The sequence below is a fragment of the Globicephala melas genome, chromosome 8 (genome assembly GCF_963455315.2).
Source record: "Globicephala melas chromosome 8, mGloMel1.2, whole genome shotgun sequence".
Lineage (NCBI taxonomy): Eukaryota > Metazoa > Chordata > Mammalia > Artiodactyla > Delphinidae > Globicephala > Globicephala melas.
In genome coordinates this window covers 48174015-48200386 of record NC_083321.1, presented here as the reverse complement: position 1 = coordinate 48200386, position 26372 = coordinate 48174015, and the positions used below count along the sequence as shown (strand labels likewise).

Below are 26372 nucleotides of genomic sequence, written 5' to 3'. Positions count from 1 at the left end.
GTGGCGCAGTGGTTGAGAGTCCGCCTGCCGATGCAGGGGACGCGGCTTCGTGCCCCGGTCCGGGAAGATCCCACATGCCGCGGAGCGGCTGGGCCCGTCCGTGAGCCACGGCCGCTGAGCACGCGCGTCCGGAGCCTGTGCTCTGCAACGGGAGAGGCCACAACAGTGAGAGGCCCACGTACAGCAAACAAAGACTTAGACCAAGTAAGTCAAGGCATATCTTCCACTCCCTGTCACCCCTTCCATCTACTTCTGGGCCCAAGGTCTGAATTGGAAATAAAATGCCCACTGTGATCAGATCTAGGAAAAAGTGAGTGACCGCCCCCCCCCACACACCACCCCCCGCCCTGGCTTGAGATGACTTCTGCATGGCTTAGGCTGGTGCTGGGTGACTGACGATTGAGCACACCATCTCTGCTGGCCAGGGCATGGGCTCAGGCAATCCTACTCCTAATTGGCGCCAGGCCCTGTAACACTTGCCTTAGAGCCTTCAGGGAGTTCATCTGTCCCTCCACCTGCTTACCAGGTCCCAACCAGTGGGGCCAAAAAGCACCAGGAAGGTGAACACACCATGTGGTCCACACGGTGTCCCTTCAATCTCTGCAAAGCCCCTATGGTCTTCCACAGGTCCATGGACAGACCCTCCCACCCTAGCCCTGGGAATCATGCTACACCAGGACGAAGTCTTGAGCTTCCCCATGACCTCTTATAACCAACCTTCCCAGATCCATCACTCCCCAGGTATTGTTGAGTGCCTTCTCTGCCAGTTACCATGCTAGGTGCAAGGGGCGTAAGAATGAGTAAGGTGCTATAACTTACCAGTTAGGAGTATGACACCTACAGATTCAAGACTGGGCTCTGCTCTTACTCAGCAATGAAGAGCAGCTTCAGCCTTTTGTAGACAGGGAGAATCACAGTCCCTACCTCCCAAATCACAGAGAGCTAGTGGTAATCATCTCTGGAACTGCAGCCAAACCCTGGCAGAACAGAGCTCAGGAGGGGATGCTAGGACCCTTGTTCCACTGTGGGGAAAGGGCAGCAGTCTTGGCACGAACAGCAGGAGGGGGAAGCAGAGCTCCGAGCCTCCAGGACTGAGTTCTAAAATCGGCCACGGAGCCTCCCACTGCCAGCTTCCACCTGGGCTCGTCCCAGGTCCCTAACCCAGGCCTGCGTTTCAAGGATTGCTGTCATCCCTCCAACTGTTCTCCCTACAGCTGCTGGCTGTGTTCTAGGCCAGGGTCATTTCTCAGCCCCAGAGCAGATAGCCAAAGGACTTACTATTTCTGCAGGAGACGTGGGTCTGGGGACAGGCATTCAGAGGTGGCTGAGCCCCAGGCGTTCCCCCTCTCTGCTCTCCTCTCCTGAAGCTTCAAAACATCAGGGCACATTTGGGAATCGGGGTCCCCTTCCCAGCTGCCTGCCCACCTTTTCGTCAAGAGGTAGTTGCACCCTCCCCTCCCCTCCCAGCCCCGGCCCACAAGAAAGCAACAAAACCATCGTGGTGAACACATCTATTTAATGTGAGGGGTGGGTACTGCTGTCTCTGTCAGTGTGTATGGGCTGGTAGGGAGACAACCAGAGGGACTTCTGCCCTGGAGTAAGAGGCTGCTCTGGCCCCAGGCTGGGGGGGTGGGGAGCAGACCGAGGGCTGGGGTGATGTGTAAGGAGGGGAGGGGAGGGTGAAGCTCTGCACACATCCTTGGGACCATGGTCCAGGCCCACCCAGTCACCAAAGCAAGAACCGAATAAATAAAGTGCAACCGTGGGGTTGGGAGGGGGGAGAGGGAGGGCACCGGGCGCACCCGCGCCCGCAGCCCACATTCAGTGCTGCCAGGTCTGGCCCACCTCCTGGCCAGACCATCTTGTCCAATCACCCCTATGTCCGTCCCTCCAAGAGCCAGGCAGGTCCCGTGCAGCTACTGGAGGTAGCGATAGGCCTTAAAGCAGTGGTTGCCCGCGTCGGCCACCACCACGTGGCCATCCGAGGTCAGTGCCAGGCCCTGCGGGCCATACAGTGGCTCTGCAGATGTGTTGATATAGGACAGGAAGGAGCCAGAGCTGTCGAATACCTGAGGGACGAGCAGAGATTGGAGGGAGCCGTGAGATCAGGCAGATGAGTGGCATTTGGGGAGAGGGTGCCTGGGGCCCAGCGGGAAACCTCACCCTGGTGCCATCCCCGGGCCTTCCTCACCTGGATGCGGCTGTTGCCCCAGTCAGCCACGATGATGTTTCCATTGGAGTCCACGGCTACTCCCGTGGGGGCATTGAACTGCCCATTGCCCTCGCCGTGGGAGCCGAACTTGAAGAGGAACTCTCCGTCGGCACTGTACACCTGGCAGGGGAAAGGGCTGGGGACTGGGGACCCGGCCTCAGGCAGAAGGCGGGGCCTTGGAGGAGGATGGGGTGAAGCCCCAGGGCTGAGGACCCCCAGATCTGCAGCTATAAACCAGTTCTTCTTCCCAGGCTTCACGTCCATGCATGCCACTGCCTACTGGACATCTCCAGCTGATGTCCCTTGGGCAGCTTATCTTCCCTGGAAAAGTCCTTCCCATCTTTCTCCTTCCCAGTGACTGGCAACACCCAGGTAGCCATGAGTCATTCTCGACTCCACCTTCTCCTCTGTTCGACGGCCAATGAATTACCACAACCCGCTGATTGTATCGCAAATCTGTACCCTATGCATACATCGCCACTGCAATGGTCCTCAGCTAGATTACTGTAGAAGCCTGATCTTCCTGCCTCTAGTCTCGCCTCAGCCAGAGCGATCTTTCTAAGACACACAGGACTGCATCACCCTCCTGCCTGCAATCATTCAGTGACTCCCCATAGCTCTTAGGAAGAGAGCAAGCCCCTTGAGGGAATGAGCAAGGCTCATTCTCACCTGGCGCCACTCCCCTCTTCAAACCTCATCTGAACTACTTGTAGTTTCTTGACTACATGGTATGAGTTCCCACCTCCTTGGCTTCTCCTGTCCCCCTACCTTCTGGTGAGTTCCCACCTGTGCTTAGTTCCACCTGGATCAAATGCTCCTGCTACCCACCCCCCCACCTCACTCAGTTTCCCTGCACTCTCCTAGCACAGAATGCATCACATCACACTGTAATATCCTGGTACTTTCTTCTCTTCCCCACTAGACCATAACCAATAAGATAGGGAATGTATTTGCTTTATTCATCACTGTATTCCCAGCTTCTAGCATAGTGCCTGGGACAACGCGGCCACGCCATAAATGTCAATTGTTCAAATGAATGATCTCAAGGGGGAGAAAAGGGAGGTAGGTGAGGGAGAGAGGAGTCTTGTGCAAGAGGAAAGGATGATGGAACTGTGGTCATAGAGGGAGGGAGAACACTGACCTTCACTGAATGGTTATGGAAATCCGTCACTACAATCTCATTCTTGTTGTTCACAGCCACAAAATGGGGCCCTGAAAATACAAAGTGGGCTCTCTGGCAGTAAGCCAGGATACTGAGTGGGATGGGGGAGAACATCTGGGATGACAAAGCTGTGGTGTGAGGAGAGCGGTGGGGTCTCTGGGATGATGGTGCTAGGGTATAGTGAAGGGACGGGGTCCCCTAGGGTCAAAATATAGGAGGAGGGGGTCTGTAGAGCTGGGACATCCAGGGGAGTTCTCTGGGACTGGGGTATCAGAGACTAGGTCTCTAAGTTCTTTCCCAATACCTGCAAAGTGGCGGTCGGTGGCCCCGCGGCCCCCAAAACGGCCAACCAGCTTGCCATTGGGCTGGAAGGTAAAGACGCAGCAGGACTTGTTGTCGACCACGATGATATGCCCGTTCCGGTCTACAGCCACTCCCTTGGGGCCCATGAGGCGGCCAGCTCCAAGCTTGGTCTGGAGGAAGGGGATATCCGTTAGGGGCTTTATCCCGCCCCGTGGGGAGAGTAGACCCAGCCTGGCACCAAAGCAGAACCTCAGGCTGAGGATGGATCGAGCAGTCCAGGCCCTGACCACCAGAAGGCACTAGAATGGTCATCTCAGCTGGCCACCAAGGGTGCAGAGTAGAGACAGCAGGCCTCTCACCTTGAACTTGCCCTCAGGGGAGAAGATGCTGACCCAACGGTTGTCATAGTCTGCCACGATAATGTCTCCATTGGTGTCCACGGCCACACCTGTGGGACGCTGCAGCTGCCCAGGCGAGCGTCCTCGGACCCCAAAGCGGAACTTGAACTGGCCTTCATTGGAGAAAACCTGGAGCAGAGGAGCAAGGGAGGGAGGGGGCAGGAGGGGAGAGACTGTGGTCACAGAGGGGAGGGAGCAGGACCCTGAGGGAGGAGACCCGCCCCCATTCATTCAGCACTCAACAAGCACTTCTGACACCCTGCCGTGGGTAGAATCAGACGTTGCCAGCGCAGACCTTAGGGGACAGGCAGCAGAGGCATGAATGGGACTGTGAGAATGTGAAAGGGGTGAGAGGTGGTCCAGGAGCAGGGGCAATCTGAGCTAAAAGCCTAATAAGGACGCCAAGAGCTGAACCAAAGTTGGCGAGTAAAGAAGGAGGAAGAAAGGTGTTTAAGCAGAGTCAGCAGTACGCAGAAGGCACAGAGTCCAATAGGGGCGCTGCTTGAACTCAGTATGGGCCCTACTTGCCTAGTGTGGATGGAGGGCAGTGGGCACTCCCGTGAAGAACAGAAGGAGTAAGGTTTTATTCTGGGTATGATGAGAATTCACTGAAAATTTCTGAGCAGGAAAGTGACAAGAGGAGATCTGACTTTGTAATATAATAAGAAATATATTTGAGGGACTTCCCTGGTGGCACAGTGGTTGAGAATCTGCCCGCCAACACAGGGGACACAGGTTCGAGCCCTGGTCCGGTGAGATCCTACCTGCCGCGGAGCAACTAAGCCCGTGTGTCACAACTACTGAAGCCCGCGCACCTAGAGCCCCTGCTCCACAAGAGAAGCCACCACAATGAGAAGCCCGTGCACCACAACAAAGAGTAACCCCCACTGCCGCAAATAGAGAAAGCCCACGCGCAGCAACGAACCCAAGGCAGCCAAAAATAAACAAGTAAATAAATTTGGGGGAAAAAAAAAAAGAAATATATTCGGCCTTTGTCCCCAGTGCCTGGCACAGAGCTCCTCAAACCCTTAAAATTTCCTGATCAGTAAGTGTCTTTTGTCATTCATAAGGAGTCTCTTTTGAGTTTATGCTAATGAGGCGACTTGGGTGGGGGTGGGGGGGCTAGATTGCTTCAGGATGGGGCTGGTCACCAGAAAGACCATCTGATTAAAGGGTCGGAACTTTCAGCTCTACCCACCAACCTCTGGGAAGGAGAAGGGGTGGGGAGCACAGATTAAGCTTTATAAAAATTCTTGAACAAGAAGATATGATGAGCTTCCGGGTTGGTGCCAGGAGGGTGTGTACCCCAGTTCCACAGGAACCAAAACTCCTTATACTAGGGACTTTTCCAGACCTCACCCTATGTATCTCTTACCTGGCTGTTCATCTGTATCTTTTATAATATCTGTTACAGTAAACTGATAAACGTAATTAAATGTTTGTCTGAGTTCTGTGAGCTGCTCTAGCTAATTAATTGAACACAGGAGTGGGTTGTGGGAACTTCCACTTTATAGCTGGTTGGTCAGACTACAGGCGACAAACTGAACTTTCGATTAGCATCTGAAGTAGGGGCAGTCTCATGGAACTGAGCCTTCAACCTGTGGGATGTGATGCCATCTCCAGGTAGATCATGTCGGAATTGAGTTGAATTTAAAGGATCCCTGGTCAGTGTCCACTGAGAACTGGAGAACTGCTTGGTGGTGTTGGAAAAAGCACATGGGAGCTTTTTCAGAAAGAGCACCCTGGCTGCAGGGAGGAGTCGAGACTGGAAGCTGGCCGGCCAGGCAGAGGTGCTGCAGTGGTCCAGGTGACAACTGATGATGGCTTGGACCAGGGCACTTCCTGGAGGGAAGTAGATGGATCGAGAGACATACAGGAGGAAGACTCCACAGGACTTAGCAGCAGACAAGAAAGGGGTAGGTGAGGGTGGGGGAATGGACATGGATTAGCCCGTCCAGGCTATGAGGCTGATAAGGTAATCTGGACAGAGGAGACCTTTCAACCTCTCACCCTCTTGTACTTCTTCCACCTTAGCAACATGCTCAGGTCTCACCATCCTAAAAGCACCTACGATTTTAATGCTCCTCTCCTCTATAGCTAAGCCTTCTTGCTTCTCCTTCACAGCCACAACATCACTCACTGCATAAGGCTCACACATTGCTTTGTTATAACTCCAGGGACACAAGATAAATCAGAGGCAGGAGCAGCCCTGGAGGACTCAAGTTATGGGCCTTGGCCTTGTTCTTTGATCCAGATGTTCTCCCTCCTGCGTGGACTGAGCCCCCCGCCCCTGCATCATCTCTGTTTCTTAGGCCCGCAGGGCTGTTTGAACTGGTCTCACCAATGGACATCACTTCCTCCTGATGTGGACCTCCCATCATGCCCTTCCCTGGCTGATCAGAAGTGCCCCTGGCTTCTGCCCTGGTCCCCTGTGGTTGGACAGCACTTGGAGAAGGTAGGCGCCACGGGCTGAAGAGGTGTTGTGAGAGGGACGAAAAGGTACCACCAGCTGGGTAGTGAGGCAATGTGTCTGCCTCCTCCACTCCGAGCAGCTTAGTTTCTAGCTCAACACTGAGGCTTTAGGGGGTCTTCCTCTTCCCAACCTATCCTAACCTATCCCACCCAGTACACCTGGCCAACTCCTACTCATCCTCCAGTTCTCAGAATTTCCAGGTCACTTCTTCAGGGAAGGTTTTGTGTTTTTTTTTTTGTGGTACGCGGGCCTCTCACTGCTGTGGCCTCTCCCGTTGTGGAGCACAGACTCCGGACGCGCAGGCTCAGCGGCCATGGCTCGCGGGCCTAGCCGCTCCGCGGCACGTGGGATCTTCCCGGACCAGGGCACGAACCCATGTCCCCTGCATCGGCAGGTGGACCCTCAACCACTGCGCCACCGGGGAAGCCCCAGAGAAGGTTTTAATGATTAACTCCATCTCCTAAATCAATATACACACATAAAGTTAAGTCTCCGTGATATATGCTTTTTAGCTCTTTTCATAACGACTGTCACTCCTGTCACTAAATAACCGCTAAGTATCCTTGTCCCCCATCTAAGGATGTAAGCCCCAGGTGGGGCAGGGACTGTGTCTGTTTTGTTCGCTGCTGCATTTGCAGCACTGGAATAGCAACTGGCACACAGCAGACGTTCAACAAATGAATAAATCCGTCAGCTCACTCCCAGACCAGAATCGCACACCTCCCCTTGGATGCCGCACAGCTATCTCAAACCCACCGCAGGCAAAAGTGAATTCATCAACTTATTCCCAGGCCCGCTCCCAAATGGCAACACCGCCTACTCAGGTCACCAAGGCCAGCGATTCTTGATCCCTCCCTCTCCCTGGATATCTGATGGCTCGTCAAAACCTGCCATATTCGCTTCCTTATCTCTAGAATCTGCCAGTGCCCTAATGTGATGCTTAACATCTCTCTCTTTTGCCGTGGTAGCAGTAAGCAACTTCAGGATCTGAGTCTACTTGGGGGAGAGGCCAAAACAAAATAAAACGAACAAACCAGTGATTGTGGCAGAGAATGAAAAGTGCTATATGGCAAAAGGCTGAGGGAGCTTGGAGGAGAGTGTGATTAGCATTCTGCCTGAAGGAAATGAGGCTGTTTTCACAGAAGAGCTGATAAAATTTCTGGACTCAGACCATTACACAAGGATGTAATATATCCAAATCAAATTCTTCATTCAGAATCACAAAATGTTTCTTCTTTTCTGTCAGCTGATGCTGATTCAGCACAAGGAGAGGATTTGCCTCAGCTGCCACCACAGCCGGGTCCAAAGGAGAAGTTCACGAGAGCCCCAATCCTCATGAACTGAGGGGGAGTCACAGTGCATCTGGGAGACCCATAGCAGACCTGAGGACCCCAGAGTGAGAGAACCTCAGCTTTGGAATCGAGAGCCAGGCTCCTAGCAGCTATGAGGTTGCTGCATGGGTGGCAGCAGGGGCAAGGAGGACTGAGGTAGTAGAAGGAAGTGTTTGGAGGGGGAGGGGCTGCACTAGGCCCTCCCTCTTAAGTCCCCACCCTGAAACAACAGACACAGGCCCTCGTCAGGGAGACCAAGTGGCACGTCTTTCCGGGGATATGAGTACCCGTGTGTGTGCACCCCAGGGGAAGTTTCCCAAACCTCAACTTTTGTGCCAAAAAGCATCCTTGGCATAAGAAGGCAGAACGGAGCTGGAGGGTGGAGGCTGCGATGGAGCAGGGCCTCAGCGCCACCCCTACCCATCCAAACCCCTCCACTTCTCACCATCCAGCCTGGACCCAAACGCCTCCCCGCGTGGACCTGAGCTTCTCCTTTCCTCTGCTCTTAGGAACAAGGTGGGAATAAAGGCGGGCTAGACAGGCTTGGGAATATAGCCATGGAAGAGTTCCTGGCTCTTTCAGTCGGCTAGGTGGAAAGCAAGGGCCAGGAGGAGCTGATGCTGAGGTGACAGGCCTTTGACAGAGCTGCATCTGTGACGGGGGTACCCAGGCAGAGGGTCAGGAAGAAGTTTAAATGTACAGATGGGAAGTAAGGATCTTCAGGGAAAAGTTTTACTACCTGACAAAACGTTTCCAAGAACTGAAAGCTTACAGTAGTTAGAAACAATCCTGTACAGAATAAAATCAAAATTCCACAGCTTCCTCTCCAAAACCATTTACAGCGTGACCTCAGCTACTCCACTTCTGATAGCAATCTCCCTCCAGCCACTCTGGGACCCTTCCAGTTCCCTGAACAACGCCCTATAGCACCTTCCCACCTCCTGGCTTTTGTCCCCACCTGGACAATGGTATTTTCAACAACAGCTAAGAGTCAGAAGGTTCACTTGGTGCCAGGCTCAGTACATGATGTCATTCAATGCTCCCAGCAACCCTCTGAGGTATTCTTTTCCTAATTTTACACATGAGTTAACCTAAGCTCAGGGAGGTCACATGACTTGTCAGTAAGTGGCAGCGCTAGGATTCAAGCCCAGGTGTCTGGTTTCAGAGCCTGAGCTGTGAACTGCTCTGCTGCGCCTACCATACTGGTGGCCGTCACTGGCTCTGCCTGTTCGTAGGCTCACTACAAGGAAAAGAGAAAACCGCATTTTCTGGCTTTATGGAGCTCAGAGTGCAGCAGAGGCTACGTCCATTCAAGTGGCAGATGCTTTACTCAGGTGTGTGAGGCGCTGGGAGGGCCAGAGGCAGGACCACCTATGAGGATGCACTATAGTCTAGCCACTGGAAGGCACCCCTTTTCACAAGTTATCCCCGTTTGACTGTCTAGTCAACTGGACGTTTGCAGAGACGGGCACAGACGACACGCATTCTGGGTCCACACAGGCATGTTGGAAGATAGTGCGGAGCTGCACTTTTGTGCCAAAAAGCATCCTTGGCATAAGGCGGACTTAAGAAGTCCGGCATAAGAAGTCAGTCCGGCGGACATAAGAAGGCGGCATAAGAAGTCAGACTGCATCCTGACCACTGTGGTGGGCAGAAAGTGAGCCAGCCAGGGACTCAGGTGGAGGCAGAGGGGAGGGAACAATGAGCCGGATCTTTGGGGTCCAGGAGCTGGTCTGGCCTGAGCCACAGCCTGGGAGGTAGAGGCCGCCAGCACAGTCAACCCCAGTGCCTAACTGTGAAGGTGCTGGTTACTGCTGTGGCCCTTGTGGAACGGATGGCGAGTGAGTGGGGGAGGGGTGGTGCTGTGATTCATGGCCCTTCAAGTAAAGGTACTATCTGTAGGGTTTCACCCTTCAGGAGGCGACCTGTATACTTTGTTGGGTTTTTGTTTCTTTGTTTTATTTTTGTTTTGTTGTTGTTTTACTAGGCTGTAGCTTGAGAACTTCTATTTTGGTGTTAGGGGAGAGCTTACCTGGATACATTGGTTGTTGCTGTCTGCTACCACTATGCGGCCGCTGCTGGCTGCGGACACACCCTGTAAATTGGTGAATTCACCCTTCTCCCTTCCACGACTGCCTGTGGGGAAGAAACGGGATGGAAGCAAAAAATTCACACTGAGGTCATTTTGAGTCTCTGGCCCCGCCTCATCCCCCCTCTGCCTCCGCCCAAGGCTCTCTGTACCAACGCGGAAGACGAGCTCGTCCTCAATGGGGTTGTCCTTCCGTTTGCCGCCGGTGCTGTACATGGAGCTGGGCCTACGCACCGCCTTCTGGCGCACGTGGCTGCCCGGGCCTCCAGGGGACTTGACGCGGCGCTTGACGTCGTCCGGGGAAGGTGGCAGGTCCCCAGGACGCAGGGCCCTCACGCGGAAGGGGCTGCCGCGCACCGGCTGTCCATAGAGCAGCACCGAGAGGAGCAGCTCGCCTTCGGAGCGCGCCGTGTACACCAGCTCGTACGTGCCGTTCTTGTGGTCCACCACGGGCACCGGCAGGCGTGTGCCGTCGGGGCCTGTGATCTCCGCGCGCAGCTCGGCGCTGCCTGTGCGCACCAGCCGCCCATCCTTGTCTTTGGTAGTGACAGTGAGAGAGGCGGGCTGGCCCACCAGCGCCTGGCGCAGGCCCTCGCCAGTGGCCACCGTCTCGTGTGCAGTGGCGCTCGTAGTGAGCAGCGCACCCAGATTGAGCACCGATCGCCGCAGCCCATCGACCTCGAGGACCAGTTCCAGCTGCGCGTTCTCGTGGGGCCGCTCCGGGAAGGCCTGTGCTGCCAACGCCGCCAGCCGCTCTCGCATGTGCTTGCGCACGAGCAACACCTCCGGGGCCGAGCCCAGGCGCAGTGCCTGCTCAGCGAAGCTGCAGCTACTGCCGATGTGTTCCTGCCCCTGGCGCAGTGTGTCTAACTGGGTCTGCAAAACCTGAGGAGGGGTCAGGGGAGGGTTGGGTAAGCAGGCTTGTGGAGGGGAAGGTGAGGGGGGTGTCTCTGTGATCCCTGATGAACTTGTACTATGGCATGAAGGGAATACAAGAGGGTGAGTGTGGACGAGGGACACAGATGCCCGCAGTACCTACTGGCCACGCCAGAAGGGGGCAAGTATAGACTAGGGGAAGGGGTGCGCGCGTGTGGGGAGCAGGGGACGCGTGGAGGCGACAGGCCATCTCATGATGGGCAGTGGTGGGAAAGGGTGAGCGGACACACCTTCTGCTTGGCTCCACAAATGGCCTCCAGGTCGCTGACCAGGGCCTGCTTGCGCTGCTGCAGCGCTTGCTCCAAGTCCTCGAAGGCCGCGCTGATCTGGGCCAGGGCCTCTGCCTTGCGCTCCTGCAGCTGCTGGTTGATGCCCCCCACTAAGGCGATGGCAGCGGACAGCTGTGGTAGTCTGGGGAGGGGAAACAGCTCATACCAGGGCTGCTTGAGGATGCCCTCACGAAACTGTCCCTTCTCCCTGGAGACCCTACTGCCGCCCTCCAGGATTTCCGCTCCCTGAGACCCCCCCTACCCTCCCTGAGAATTTTATCTCCACCCTCCCGAAGGTCCCTCCTCTGCCCCCGCTGAGACACCATCCCAGACGGCCCCACCAGCCCGGGCTCCCGCCGGGCGCCTACCGGCCGCGCACCGCCTCGAGCTGGCGCTGCAGGGCCGCCTTGTGCTGCTCCACCACGTCGCGCAGCAGCACGGTGCCGTGCTCCCGATGCTCGCCGGCGCGGCACTCGCCGCACATGGCCGTCTCACAGGCCTCACAGTAAAACTCCATCGTCTGGCGGCGCAAGGACTCCCATCAGGCAACGACTAGACACCACGCTTCTCTGTCCCCTGCCCTCCCCCACCCCACCTGCCTTCCTTGCCTCTCACCTTCCAGGTGCACCCACGCTACCTGGACCACTTAGAATACCCTCTGACCCGCAGCCACTCGGCCCCTCCCCCGACCTCTCCTCCCCCTCCACCCCAAGTCCTGGCCTCACTGGGCCTGCTTGGGCCCACCTTGCCTTCATGGTTGGGGCAGGAGAGGGGGCGGCCAGCCACTGCGCTGAGGGGGTGGGGGTCCTCGGGGTCGTGGGCCCCATCAGGTGCCTGCTGCATGGCCTCCATGAGGCTGCTGATGAAGAAGTTGTTCTGCAGCGCAGAGACGCCCTGCTCAGGGAGGATGGACGTCTGCCGACACACTGGACAGGACAGCGTCAGGCTCTGGGCAGGGATGTAGTTCTGGAGGCATCTGGCCGGGGAGGAGGGGGAGTCAAAGGGATGAAGCGGCAGGGCGGTGTCAGTGCACCCCTCCTGTCACCTGCCATGGGCGCCAGTCCTTGTGCTCACAGCTGTGCTGTCACATTCGTTTAGAAACCTCTCTGGCCAGCACACGCATCTTGTCCTAACAGCAGGGGTAAAAGGCCTCACCTCTCACAACTGAGTGGCAACACATCCCTGACGTCTCTCAGAGGATCAGACATACACGCATTCCTCACAGTGTGCACAGACACAAGTTCACCTTTCACAGGTGTTTACAAACCCTTCTCACAGAAAATGTGTGACTACCTACCCCCGCACCATTAACTCATTAAACATTTACTGACTACCTGCTCTTGCCAAATTTATGCCAAGCTCTGGGGATACAAAGATAAAGCACAGTGCCTACCTCTAAAATACTCCCCGTTTGTAGAGAAAAAAGTAACAAAATTAGAGTTTGTAGAAGTAAACAGTGTGATGATTAAAGGCATGGGTCCTGGAGCTAGGCTGCCTGGGTTCAATTCCCAGGTCAGTCAACTATTATACTGTATGACCCCTGACAAGTTACTTAACTTTTATAAGCCAAGGATCTCTCCTTGGTAAGACGGAGACAGTACAGGCTTCACAAGGTGTGGAGAATTAAATGTAAAGTGCTGACATGCCTGACTCAGAAAGTACGATATATTGTAGTATTACAATACTATTATAATACTAATTATAGCTATTAGTATTACCTGTCATTAATATAAGGAACACAGAAGGGGCCTCTGGTAGTAGAGAGGGTAGCCAGAAAAGGCTGAAGAGGAGGTGACGTAAGCAAAATCTTCCTGGACAAATAATTTTTTTGTTTGTTTGTTTTTGTTTGTTTGTTTGTTTTGTGGTACGCGGGCCTCTCACTGTTGTGGCCTCTCCCGTTGCGGAGCACAGGTTCCGGACGCGCAGGCTCAGCGGCCATGACTCACGGGCCCAGCCGCTCCGCGGCATGTGGGATCTTCCCGGACCGGGGCACGAACCCGTGTCCCCTGCATCGACAGGCGGACTCTCAACCACTGCGCCACCAGGGAAGCCCAATAAATAATTGTTAGTCTGACCAAGAAAGGTGCAGGGAGAGGAGGAAGGGTGTTCCAGATACAGAAGGTGGCCAGAAACAACATGTATGAGTAGGGAATTATAAGCAGTTCAAGGTGGCTGGAGAGGACGCCCAAGGCAAGGAATGGTAAGGGAAGTGTGGAGAGAGAGGCGTGGGCCAGTTCATGGAGGGCTCCTGGGTCACATCAAGGAGCTTAGACGTTATCTCAACAGCACGAGCGAGCTGCAGGAGCATGGTACAGCCAGCTTTCCATTTGATCTGCCTCTGTGTGGAGGGTGAACGTGAACATGATGAGACAGCAGACAAGGGGCAGGAGCACCGTCCTCCTCAGCACCCAGCTACCATTTATTAAGCACGATGCGGCAGGCTGTGCTTTGCACTTGGTGTTTGTTAATGGACTCAGAAAGGGTAAGTGGCCCAAAGTCACAAAGCTAGTGAGCACGAGAGCCAGATCCGAGGCGAAGCACGTGCTTAACCAAGGTGCTCTTGTAATAGTCCAGGCGAGAGGTGAGGAAGCCCTGCATTTAGGCAACAGCAATGCAGACGGAGGTGGACCAAATTTGAGAAGTATTTAAGAAGTGCAGCCAGTGGGCAGTGTTGTCTGATTAGATATGAGGAGGGAGAGATGAGTCTCAGTTGACTCCCAGATTCCTAGCTTAGATGACTGAGTGACATTCACCACGATGAGAAACACAGAAAGAGGACTGGTTTACAGGGAAGTTCAGCCTTGCCCCGGTTGAGTTTACTGTAACGGTGGGACATCCAGGCAGAGGGGATCGGTAGACAGCTGGGGAGAAGGCAGGTTAGAGATAAAGACAGGGAGGCCATCAACATTTAGATGTAGCCATGGGAGACGATATGATCACCAAGAAGGGGATTACAGTGCCAAGAGCAGGACAGAGCACCCAGCAAATACTGAAAGAGGAGAGCAAAGAGGAACGGGCAGAGAGGTAGGAGGAGAGAGAGTGTCAGGGCAGCAAAGTGAGTAGTGCAATTTCAGAAGCAGGGAATGAGTGGTCATCAGTGTCAAAAGCAGCTGAGGAGTCAGGGAAGCTAAGGACTGGAAAATGCCCACGGAAACTGGCAACTGTAAGAGTACTTTTGTCTGTAAGGAAAACAGTGAGTGGAGGGAGGGGTAGAGGAAGGAAGGCTTGACTCTTGCCAGTTGAAGAGTGAATGGGAGGTTGGAAGTTTGAGTAAAAAGTAGGTTGATGGGTTAGATGGCAGCTGGGAGGGACAGAGGGACAAAGGAGTGTTCTTATCTGTTTGTAACGGGAGGCTTGAGCACGTTTCTAAGTTGAGGAGCCAGTAGAGGAGGAGGGAGGGAAGACACTAGAAGACATGGGACGAGGTCTGGGGATGGGAGAGTGGCTCAGGCTGGCTTGAAGAGAAGGAGTGGACCCCATCCTCTGGATGGAGGGAGGGGAAAATGAGGTGGATGCACTTGAGCACAGGGGGCAAAATTAGAGAGAGGATGCCCAACTTGCCTCCGGCAAGGTCAGCTGCTGAAAGCGAAGGAGTGGGGTGGTGGTGGGAATCCAGGGGGACAGGGAGGCTGGGATCAGTCACTGAACGGAGCGGGAGAGGAATCTTACTAGAAACAGACTGACGGCGGCTGTGTTTGGAGACCACAAATTTGTGGAGGGAAGATTTACCTGTTGCAAAGTTTCCCACATCCTCAATCTCTTCTCTTAACGTTCTCTACACTTCTTGATCTGAATTAATTAATTTTTCTTTATTTAACAAACACTATGTGCCAGGCACAATGCTAAGTGCTTCACAAATATTAACTTATTTGTGACCTAGATTCCCCTTCAGTCTTCTCGAGTTGAGAGTGTTTTTTGTCTCATACTCCACATTCCTCAGGACCAGAAGGTGGGGTTGAGTCCTCCCCGCCCCCAACTGGAACATTTCTAAATTCTTCTCCTCCAGCTCCTTGGAAGCTCAGGCCTGTCTACAACACCCCTCCCTGACGTTGTCTCCACTGACTCAATGGTTGCTTCCCCATTGGCCGAAGTCTTTCTTCTGGCTCACTCTCTTCTGTTACCCTCCCTCCCACCCCAACACACACACACTCCTGCCATCATTCTCGGTGGCTCTGACATCCACAGGGTGACCCACCCACCATCAAGATTTCTTAGTTCCTAAGCTTCCTCTCAGCCCCTCCCCCCGTGATCTTTTCCTCCAGTTCACCTCAGCTATCCAGTCCCATGCTCCCAGCACTACCTATGTCTCATCACCCATCACGGCATCAACTATGAAATCTGCATTTCAACCATTCTACTCAGCTCCCCTGTAATTCTCTCCCCAGCTTTGCTGAATCTGGAGTTTACCCTGAATACCTTTGAACTCATCAAGATCTCCGTCCTGCGTGTCGCACATACCTGGCTTACGACTGCTTCCTAACTGGCTTCCTGTTTCCACTGTTGCTTCTCTAGAGGCCACTCTCCAAACGACAACCAGAATGAGCTTTAAAAAAAATCTAATTTATGGAATTCCCTGGCAGTCCAGTTGTTAGGACTCCGTGCTCTCACTGCCGAGGGCTCGGGTTCGATCCCTGGATGGGGAGCTAAAATCCCATAAGCCATGCGGCGCGGCCAAAAAACAAAAGTCTAATTTATGTCACATTACTTCTCTGCTAAAAAAAAAAAAATCCTCCGGTGGTTTCCCACTGCATATAGAACAAAATCCAAAACTTGCCTAAAACCGCCAAGCTCCCCCGTGAACTGTTCTGACTCTTTCGGACCTCACTTCATCCCACTTTCCTCCTCACTCAGTCACGCTGGCTTCTCCCCTGGTCTCTGAACATGCCCCACTCACTCCTTTCTTAAGGCCTTTGCATGGAACAGCGCGAAGATAATCCTGTTGCCTGGAACAATCTGTACATGTCTGTTTCCTTCTCATCCTCAGGTCTCAGGTCAAATGTCACCTCCTCGGGGAAGCCTTCCCTGATGACTCTACGTAGACTATCCCCTGGCCCAACCGCCCGCACTTACTCCCTGTTTATTTCCTGGAAAACACTTAGCCCAAGCTGTGACTCTCCTGTTTGATTATTTGCTTGCCTGTCTGTCACCTCCCACTAGAGCATAAGTCTTTGAGAGCAGGGACCAAGGGATAAATGAATGAGTAGTATTAAGAGAGAAGGCTCTGCAGTTAAACCTGGATTCAGACCTTGACTATTGACTTGCTGCGGAGCCTCAGAAATATCTCTTAATTACTTAATGACTCTGAACCCTAGTTTCCTCCTCTCTAAAATGGGGATAATAAAGTATCTGTTGTGAGGATCAAGTAAATCAATACGTGTAAATCACTTAGCCAGTCCCTGGCAAACAGTAAGCAGTCAATACACGGTAGCTGTTGTTATAATTTCTCCGGCACTGATTTTCTCCAAGAGTGCTCAGTGATCTGGGTATAGGAGAAGGTATGGAGCTTTCCAATTACAGCTCAGATCCAGGATTGAGCTTCTGCCACGTGGGTTTAGAAAAGGACAAAGGCGTGTGGGAATCGTAGAGGCCTATGGCCCACCATGGGATTCAGGATGGGTAGGAAAGGAAGGGAGACCAGGAAGGAGATGGTGGCTGGGAGAAGACGGAGCAGTCAAGGGCATTGGACATCTACATCCAGTCAAAGCTGGTGTAGTGAGAGTGGGGTAATGGAAGCCAAGAGTGGGATACTGGAGTCTGTAACCACAGAAGAAGTGGTGTTATTCTGGGTGATGGCAAGATGCCGGGCGTCGTTGGGAGGGTGTCTGACGGAGGTGGCACGGACTACATTTATCTGTAGTCTGACTGTAAGATGATTTGATTACTATCTTTCTCCTTCACTATACTGTAAGCTCCTTAAGAGCAAGGATCATACCTGTTTTTGCTTATCACTGCTTGCCCAGTGCCTGGGACAGGTCTGGCACATAGTAGTTGCTCGATAAATAAATATTTGTTAAGTGAATGAATAATAGATAGAAGCCCAGAGGCTGGGAGGGGTTGCCTTTCATTCAGTGCCTCAGGACAACAGTGAGGACAGGCAGGGAGGACAGACCTAGTTTTGAACATCCTCCCACTGGTCAGAAAGTTCTGGTACCAGAGCCGGTTGAGAGTGTCAGCTCTGCCTGATTTCTCTGGTGGTGTCGAAGGCTGCCTTGGGGTTTGGGCAGGGGCAGAGGAGGCCCTGTTCTGGGCAGGGGCCACAGCCCAGTGTTAGGAACCTCTGGTCCTCTCACAGGTTCTTGCACCGAACCCTTACCTCCTGTAGGCTGGGGTTCATCTCCTCCCCTCCATGTGTGCACACACCTCCCTCACCTCTTACAGGTTTACACATGCCACTCCCTTCTCCGGGGGGCCTGCGAGGTCCTCATCCCTCCCCGGTACACACACCCTCACCTCTCACAGAAGGTGTGCAGGCAGGGCAGAACCTTGGGGCACCGGTACCGATCCAGGCAGATGCTGCACACCAGGAACTGCTTGTCCATTGGCTGGACCTCTGGGCCAGGGCTGTCCTCCCTCTTCGCCATGGTGCCCGCGGATGGCACCTGCCACTCACACCAGCCTGTGTACGGAAAGACGGTCAGCACCAGGGAAGCCAGCAAACCCTCTCCCCACCTGATCCCCCACAGAGCACTAGCCCCATCTCTTCTCTGCCAGGGACCGAGCAGGGTGAAGAACATGGACTGAGTATCCTCCGGGCCTGCTGCTCTGGTTAAAAGCACAGGCGTCAGGTTAGATTGATTTAAACCCAGCTCAGCCTCTTGCCAGCTATGTGACCTTGCACAATTCATATACCCTCTCTGAGCCTCAGTTTCCTAATTTGCAGTTATGGAAATAATAATCCCTACCTCAAATGGTTGTTTTGAGAATTTGCGCTAGTGTATGTCAAGTGTGTGGTACGGGGATGCCCTTCACTGACACACCCAGCCTTCATCTCCTCTGCCTCCCCCAAACCCTCCCCCGGGAGACTTTCCTGATGGAGTGTCTCTCCTCTGACCACCTGCAGCCCTTCTATCTATGCTCTGACCCACCTCCCAGCACAACTGCCCGGGATCACATTCTTTTCCACATCCAATCAGTATCCAGGTCTCGTGGATTCTGCCTCCCAAATACCTTATCCCCTTTTCTCCAATTGCACAGATACCACCCCAATTCAGGTGCCACCAATTCTCTCCAGCGATACAGCAACAGCCTCCTAACTGGTGTCCTTCTCCTCGCCTATGCCTTCTCATCCCTCTCCCTCACAGCCAGAAGGAGGCTTCTGAACACACATTCCACCTTATCACTAACTCCCTGTTTAAATTCTTTCAATGGTTCTCCATTGTCCAGAGGACAAAGTCCAAACTCCTTAAATTGGCCAACAAAGCTTAGCTTTGGCCCATACCTCCCTCTACCACCTCACGTCTCAGGATTCTATGAGTAGTCACACTGGTTTCTTTCTTTTCAGTTCCTGGAAAACTCCTTGTTCTCTTTTGCTTCTGGGCAGTCACACATTCTGTTCCCTCTGCCTGAGATCCTCTGCTCACCCCCACTTCATCTGGCTAACTCTTGCTTATCTTTCAGGTCTGCACGTAAATGTCACCTCCTCCAGAAGGCCTTCCCTGATTTCCTGAAGTCTGGTGAGGTGCTCCACCTTTATGTCACTCTGCACCTTGTCTTTCCTCCATCCTGGCCCTTATACACTATACTGTAATTTTCTTGTTATTTCTCTGCTTTTTCCAGAGTTCTTGAGGAGAGGCATTATATTTTATTTCTTTTTTATTCCTAGCACTTAGCACAGAGCCTGACATAAGGATTGGTCTATATTTATTGAATTAATTCAGTAATTCAACAAATATTTATTAAGTGCCTACTTCGTACAGGTGCTGGGGATAGAGTGATAAACAGAACAGATATGGTCACTGTCCTTGTGGTGGGGAGGTAGTGAAAAGTAAATACATGAATAAATATATAATTACAGATTGGGAGAGGGGAGTGTTATACAGAAGAAAAGGATGCTATGAGAAAGAATGCTTTTTTGATTGGGTGATTGGGGAAGGCCTTTCCAAGCAGGTAACTTTTAAGTAGAGCTTTGAGGGCTAGAAGGAAAATAGTAGGGATGAGGGTGTGGGCATCAGAGAGTGAGGGAGGGAAATCATTCTAGGCTGAAGGAACAGCATGAAGGAAAGTCCTTAGGCAGAAACTCACTGAGAACCCAAAAGGGTTCATGTGGTCAGAGCAAAGGGGAATGAAAGGCCACAGGGGAGTTTGGGAAGGTAGGCTGGAATGAGATCACAAAGGACCTTGATGTTAAGAATCTGGGTTCTATCCCAAATTGGGAGGGAAATGATGCAATTTACAAAAAATAAAAATAAATTAAAAAGCTACACTGGCAGCTATGAGGATTGAAGAGGAGCCAGGGTGGAAGCAGGGAGACCGCTTGGGAGGCTACCCCAGTTCTTCAGGTAGGCTGATGTTGGGTATTAGCAGAGCTATAGGCAAAAAAGTGGACTGATTTGAGAAATAACCATGAGGTTGAGTCAAAAGGACACCACGATGGACTGGATGTGGGAGGGGAAAGGAATGACAATAAGGCCTCCCAAGTTTCTCCCCTGAGGATGCTGGGCTATGCCTAGAGACAGTGAAAGCTAAGGAGCTGATTTGGGCCATTCCATTTTAACCATGAGACGTCTGAGAGGTGCCTGTGTGATACCCAGGTAGAGATGTCAAGTAAGAAATAGAATATAGGAGCTCCAGGGAGAGGTCTGGGCTGGTTTTTGACTTGGAAGCATTGGCATATTAATGACACAAGGCAATGATAATGGATGGGACCATCTAGGGATAGAGAGTGAAGAGCGAAGGAGAACTCAGAGAGATGGGAGGAAGACCAAGAATGTGTGGGGTCAAGGAAGTCAGGGGAGGAGGGGCATTCAAGAAAGAAGGAGCGGTGAAGTAAGATGAAGACTGGAGAGCGTCCACCAGATTTGGCTGTGGTGGAATGGGAGGGGCAGAAGTCAGGTCAGAGTGATGGAAAGATGAATGGAAATGAAGAAATTAACACAGCAGTTGTAGACAATTCAGGAGAGAAATCTGGCCATGAAGGGAAGCAGAAAGAGAGCCAGACTACTTCAAAACAGGCAGTGACTGGGAGCAGGTCACCACTATCTGTGCCCAACTCGATGCACCACGGCCCTCTCTGAAAACAATACGTGAATGAAGAATGAATGAATGCATGCAGTGGGGCCAGCCCAGAGTCCAGAGCTCTCTCCAGGTTTGCGGAGGGGCAGGAGAGGGGCTCAGCTGCATGTGCCTTATGTTTATGTGAGGGTGGGCATGGATAGGGTAGGAAGGGCATCCCTGAATGTGGACAATGGGATTCTGAGGTTCTTTCTCCAGATGTGCAGGGTTCTGAATCTGGAGACTTAATACAAAGACAACAACATAGCAGGAGGAGGACAGCCCGAGGGTTGGCAGAGGGAGCAGGAGGCCGGAGCCAAGCTGAAGCTTCTGTTTGGCGAAGGGGAGGGCTGAGAGGAAGAGTAGGAGTGGTCTACTGGGCCCTTCTGGGGCAGCTGGAAGTCAGGCTCCGCCTCTCTCCAAGCCCAAGGGGCTCTCCCAGCCTGTCACACAGGGGCGGTGATTGGGCAACATCCAAGCACGGACAGCTCCTCCCTCCCTTCCCCTTCCTGCTTCAGTTCCCCACCCAGACGTGCTGGGCATGCAGCCGCTGAGGTCACACCCCTGCCTAAATCACCAAGACTCCCTTCCTCTCCTGGGCTTTTACTCCCACCTCTCCCATCTCGCTGCTCCTCAGAGATCTGCCCCCGAGGTCCTATAGGCCATGGTTTAAATAGACTGTTTATCACAGCAGGTACTTGGAAGATCTTGAACTCAGAGCTGAGATTTCACCCTCCTTCCTCGGGCTGCCTACTGCCATCTCTGCATCCCTTATCCTTCCCATCTTTTAACTGAGGTTCTAAAGGCACTTCATTTCCTTTTTCAGCATTCATTCAACACCTCTGCTGGGCCTGGGGATACAAAGATAAATACTCGCAGCTCAGCCTTCATGGATTCCACAATCTAATAAATCAATTAATGTAGTGCAATACGGTGAGGGCTATGCCAGGGAAGCACAGATTGCTGAGAGTCACCTAACCCAGATCTGGGGCGAGGGAAGGATGTACAGAAGGCTGGAGGTCCAGAGAGTCCTCCTGAAGAAAGGGCCATTCAAGAGCTCCAGGATGGGTAAGAGTTAAAGAGAGAATGGTGCCTTCTGCATCAGGAGACTGAATCAAACACTGTGACAGGGGAGGACTAAGAAATGAGATGCAGTGGTAGGCAGGAGTTAGATCATACAAATCTTTGTTGGCCTTATTGAGGAGTTGAGACTTTACCCTTCCCTGCTAGGGGATTAAGGCTTTATCCAAAGAGCAAAGGAGCAGGGTGGGGAGCTGAAGAGGGTTTAAGTATAGAGTGAGAGAGCAAAAAGAGTAAATTTTTGACTGCACTGTGGGAAACAGTTGAGGGGTATCATGAGCAGAACGTTAAGAGACTGCCATGATATCGTAGAGGAGAGATGATGGTGGCCTTGATTAGGGGAGTGGCTAAGGGGAGGTTGACAAAAGTGGATTTTATAGGGAGGAATCAATAGAACTTGGTGACCAGTTGGTTAGGTATGAAGAGTAGAGGGAGAAGAAAGAATTAGAGATGATTCCTAGTTTTCTGGCTTGAAAACTCTGAAAGACAAGCAGTTTGGATGGGAGGGTGACAGGCTCAGTGTTTAGTAAGAGGAATCTGAGGTGCCTATGGGACATTTGAGAGGTCCAGCTGGCAGGTGGAAAGACAAGCTGGAGCCTAGGAAAGAGGTCTGGCCTGGAGATATGGATTTGGGAGTTGGTGTAGAGATGGTACCTGAAGGCATGGAAGTGGATGACATCACCCAGAGAGGGCATAAGATGAGAAAGAAGAGCCTGTGACTGTGCCCCAACGAACCTCAACATTTAAGGGACAGGCCCAGAAAGCAAAGCCTGAAAAGAGGGCTTCCCTGGTGGTGCAGTGGTTGAGAATCTGCCTGCTAATGCAGGGGACTCGGGTTCGAGCCCTGGTCTGGGAAGATTCCACATGCTGCGGAGCAACTAGGCCCGTGAGCCACAACTACTGAGCCTGCGTGTCTGGAGCCTATGCTCCGCAACAAGAGAGGCCGCGATAGTGAGAGGCCCGCGCACCGTGATGAAGAGTGGCCCCCGCTTGCCACAACTAGAGAAAGCCCTCGCACAGAAACGAAGACCCAACACAGCCAAAAATAAAAATAAATAAATGAAAAGAAGGCTCAACATTTAAAAAAAAAAAAAAAAAGCCTGAAAAGAAATTGAAAAGGTGTGGCCAGAGAGGCAGGAGAATCAGGAAAGAGATATGAAAGCCAAGGGAGAAGAGAGCTTCACGAGTAAGAGAACAATCTTCATTGTGAAATGCTGCAAACAGTTCCCATGATCTAAAGCCCAAAAGAAGCTGGTATTAACCTCAGAGAGTGTGGTTTCTAAGGGCTGGAGGAAAGGAAGCCAGATCCAGGGGGCTGAAGAGGAAGTTGATTGTGAGCAAATGAGGACAGCCAGTGCTGATTCCACCTGATCTTTGACATCTGCAAAGGATGTGTTTCAAGGCTTTTCAGTTTCTCCAAATTCTCAAACAGCATCTAATTTCCTCCATGACTTCCTCGTACAACCTCAGGAGAGTCCCAGTATACATGACTGACACAGCTGTGAGTGAAGGTAGGTGACCGAGGCATTGTTAAAAAGTGGATGCAAGAGGCCAGTTAGGCTCACTTGCTTCTGAAAATGACTCACTCCTGGTCACTAGCCTCCAAGTGTATTTGATCATTTTAGGCTTCAGTAAAATGACAAATGACTGCAGGCTACAGTCTTTGGGTTTTCTTTGAAACAGATGAAGCCTTGGAGGAGGTGAAGTCCTCAAAGCCAAGGAATCCTTGCAATAAGATTGGCAGGGAAGGAAAATGATGAAATCTGCAGTACCAACTCTCCCACCCACTACTGCCAGACTGAGTAAGTAGGTGAATGAACCATTCAATGAGCTGATCAACCTATCAAACAATCAAACTTCCTGGGCCCTCTGCACAAGGCCCTTAAAGTGGTTACTGGAGACACCATGCTGAAAACAGACACACTCCCTGTCCTTCACAAGTTCTCAGACTAGTGTGGGAAACAGACATGGAAATATACAACTACCATGTGATAAGTGTCATGATATTGACATATTCAAACTGCTATGGCAGCAAAGAGGAGGAAGTACCCAACTCTGAAGGTGGTGGAGAATAAAGAAGACTTGCAGAGGAAGGCATATATGAGCCGGCTCTTGGGGGACAAATAGGAGTTTGATAGGTACACTGGGAAAACAGTGAGTAATGGAACAGAAGCATGAAAAATTAAGAAACACAGACCAGTTGGGCAAGAGAGCAAGACTCAAAAGGGCAGAGGCTGTACTTGATGCTATCATAACCCACTCAATGCGAGTTCTCCACTTGCCTCTCTGGCTGCTCCTTCACTGTCCATTCCTTATACGTCTAGCTCCTCAGGGCTTTGTTCTAGGGCCTCTTCTCCCCTCACTTTCATACTCTGTCTGGAAAATCTCACCATCTCCCATGGTTTCAGTTACCATCCACTTGCTAATGACTCCCAAAGCCTTATCTCCTGTGCAGAAAACTTCTTGAACCCACACCTGTATATCCAGCTGTACCTTGGACATCTGTACAGGGATGATGCTAGAGACTAGTCTAAAACTGAATTCCCTTTCCCCTAACCTACTCATCTTGCTGCGTCTCTCATCTCAGTAAAAGCCACCACCATCCACCTAGCCACATCAGCCAGAATCCTGGGAGTCTTTTCAATTCCTCCTCTTCTTTCAACTTTCAGATATAAGGTATGACTATTATCCTTGCTTCTGCTCCTAAAATGTGTCTAGGTTAAAAGTCAGGAGATCCAGGAGTTAGTCCTGACTCTCACTAATTTCACCAATGCAAGGTAAGACTCTGGACTACTCCATCCCCTTACTTGCAAATTGGGGGAGGGTATCTTTTTCTTCCCCAAATCTGAGATTCCCAAGGTTTTCTGTCCAGCCAAAGGTCCCTACAGACTGTAATATGCGCCCATGATTAAATCCAATCTTGTACTACCTTGAGTATGATTGCTGGTTTCCACAGGAAGGCTAGGTGTGTTAGAGAGTGGCTGTAGTTGTCCCCACCTCCCTTCCAAAATAAATGTTTGCTGAGTTTAGGGCACCCATGACACTCCCCCTGGGCAGCCCCTACCCTAGCCTAGCAAAATGGTTTTGCTCCATTTTTCTGAACACAGGCTGTACTATATCAACTATGGGCCTTTGCTCAAGCTCTTCTCTCAGCAAGAATGCCATTGTCCCCTAAGTGGCTGAGGCAGCACCTGGCACACGGAGGGTGCTCAGTATATGTTGGTGATAAGAGAGCCATGTTTAAATCACTGCAGTATCCTCTCACCAGACAGAGAGGCAAAATCAAAGGCAATAACAAGACAAGTGAACGAAGTTCCAAGGAAAACGACCTCCACTTATCATAAAGAAGCTTTCCCATAGCAGAAGTAGTAAGTGCTCTGTCACTGGAGGCATGCAAGCCAAGAGAAGCAGGGCACCTGTCAGGCCTGCAGCTCTGGTTCCAATTCTGCAGCAAGTCAGAACCCTGCTTAGGGGATGAATGGGCACTGATGAGGTGGACAGACAGGCAGGGAGAGACCTGTGAAAAAGACCTCTGCACCTGCTCCAACCTACCAGATCTCATCTTCCTACAGGGGCCAGTCCTGGGTTTTTGCTTTCCACATCGGAGACCCACACACCAGGAACAAGCCCAGGGCTGGCCTTTAGTGGACTGACCTCCCTGGGGTGCAGCCTGCCCCTCCAACCTGCAACCATCTGTCCCTGCAGGTTTGCAGCCCATGATCTGAAGCCAAGTCCAGAAGGGAGGAGGCCAGAACCAGGGAGGAGCCTGGGGTCCTCCAGGCGGGGCCCAGGCTGCAGGGGAAACAGAAGGGTCCTTTCCTACAAGAAACAGCCTCCGGATGCGGCTTCCTGTCCAGAGGCCAGTGCTAGAGGAGGAAGGGGTGTCCTCTATGCCCGCTGGTGGGCCTCTAGGTGCCTGAGGAGGGAGCGGGTAGCAAAGGGTGGAAGTGTCTGCACCAGGGAGAAAGGAACCCTCGGACAAGCTGGGCCACAAGATTCCAGAGTCCCACTCAGCAGCCCCACCCGCTCCCCCACCCCCCACCATCCTCGGCCGCAGCGTTCGACACCCTCCGCCAACATACACAAGCTCCCAAACCCCGCGCTCCTCCAAGGAAGCATCACCCATCCACCCGCGCCTCCCCCCTCAAACATGGACCTCACGTGAGCAGCCACAGCCCGAAGAATCCCCCCACTGCTCTCACGGACAGGGACACGCCTCACGTGGACAGAGACAGGCACAGCTTTTGAAAAGCATCTATGCCCTCACCCACAGACACTCGGACAGACACACCGCCGCTCGCACCCGGACCGGGACCTGGGCAGACAGGGATACAAACGCACCCCTGGGGGCCGCCCGTCGCACTCACCGCGGCGAGGCAGGATGGGAGGGCCAAGACCCGGACTGCGGCCACTCCGAAGGGCCCGCGGCGCTGCTGCTGCCAGCGCCCGTCCGCCCGGCTCTGCCCGCGGCGCCGCCCCACGTCCCGCGCCTCCGCCTGTCCCCGCGCCGGCGCCGCCGCCGGACCCGCCGCACAGGCCGGAGGGAGGGGCCGGGGCGGGGCTGCGGACCAGCCGGGGGAGGGGGCGGCTCGGAGACCGAAGACCCACCCACGCCCCGCCCGCCGCCACGGAGGCCCCGCCCGCCCCAACCCCACCCGCACCGCTCCTCCAACTCTCCCGAAGCTCCTGCAGGAGCTGCCTACCCTGTCGGGCTGGGGAACCCTTGAGCAGGATCCCGGATCCCGGATCCTCGATCCCCGCCAGCCGCCTCTGGCTCCCGACGGCTCCAGGAAAGGGCAGCGCAGTGGGTCTCAGGGACTGGGCGGACGCTCCGTCACGAAAAGGCAGCTGGACAGCAGGGTGTTCGGACTCTGGGAGCCGGTAAGGGCTGTCTCCTGGAGGTGCCCTT

General features: G+C 53.0%; 1 protein-coding gene across 2 annotated transcripts; it reads right to left on the bottom strand.

The window, feature by feature from the left end:
- Positions 1-1779: 1779 nt before the first annotated feature.
- On the bottom strand, positions 1780-26302 carry TRIM3 (tripartite motif containing 3). Of its 2 annotated transcripts, none has more exons than XM_030831226.2 (12): positions 26167-26302; positions 17624-17789; positions 11918-12149; positions 11542-11693; positions 11135-11315; positions 10121-10853; positions 9912-10015; positions 4037-4204; positions 3679-3847; positions 3354-3424; positions 2192-2332; positions 1780-2069 (listed from the first exon to the last, which is right to left on the bottom strand). In XM_030831226.2, the coding sequence occupies exons 2-12, from the start codon at positions 17752-17754 to the stop codon at positions 1917-1919; spliced, it is 2235 nt and encodes a 744-aa protein (XP_030687086.1). In that variant the 5' UTR covers positions 17755-17789; positions 26167-26302; the 3' UTR covers positions 1780-1916. The 2 variants fall into 2 exon arrangements, with proteins under 2 accessions (XP_030687086.1, XP_030687085.1); XM_030831225.3 differs by lacking the exon at positions 26167-26302 and adding an exon at positions 25831-25980.
- Between the last annotated feature and the right edge of the window lie 70 nt (positions 26303-26372).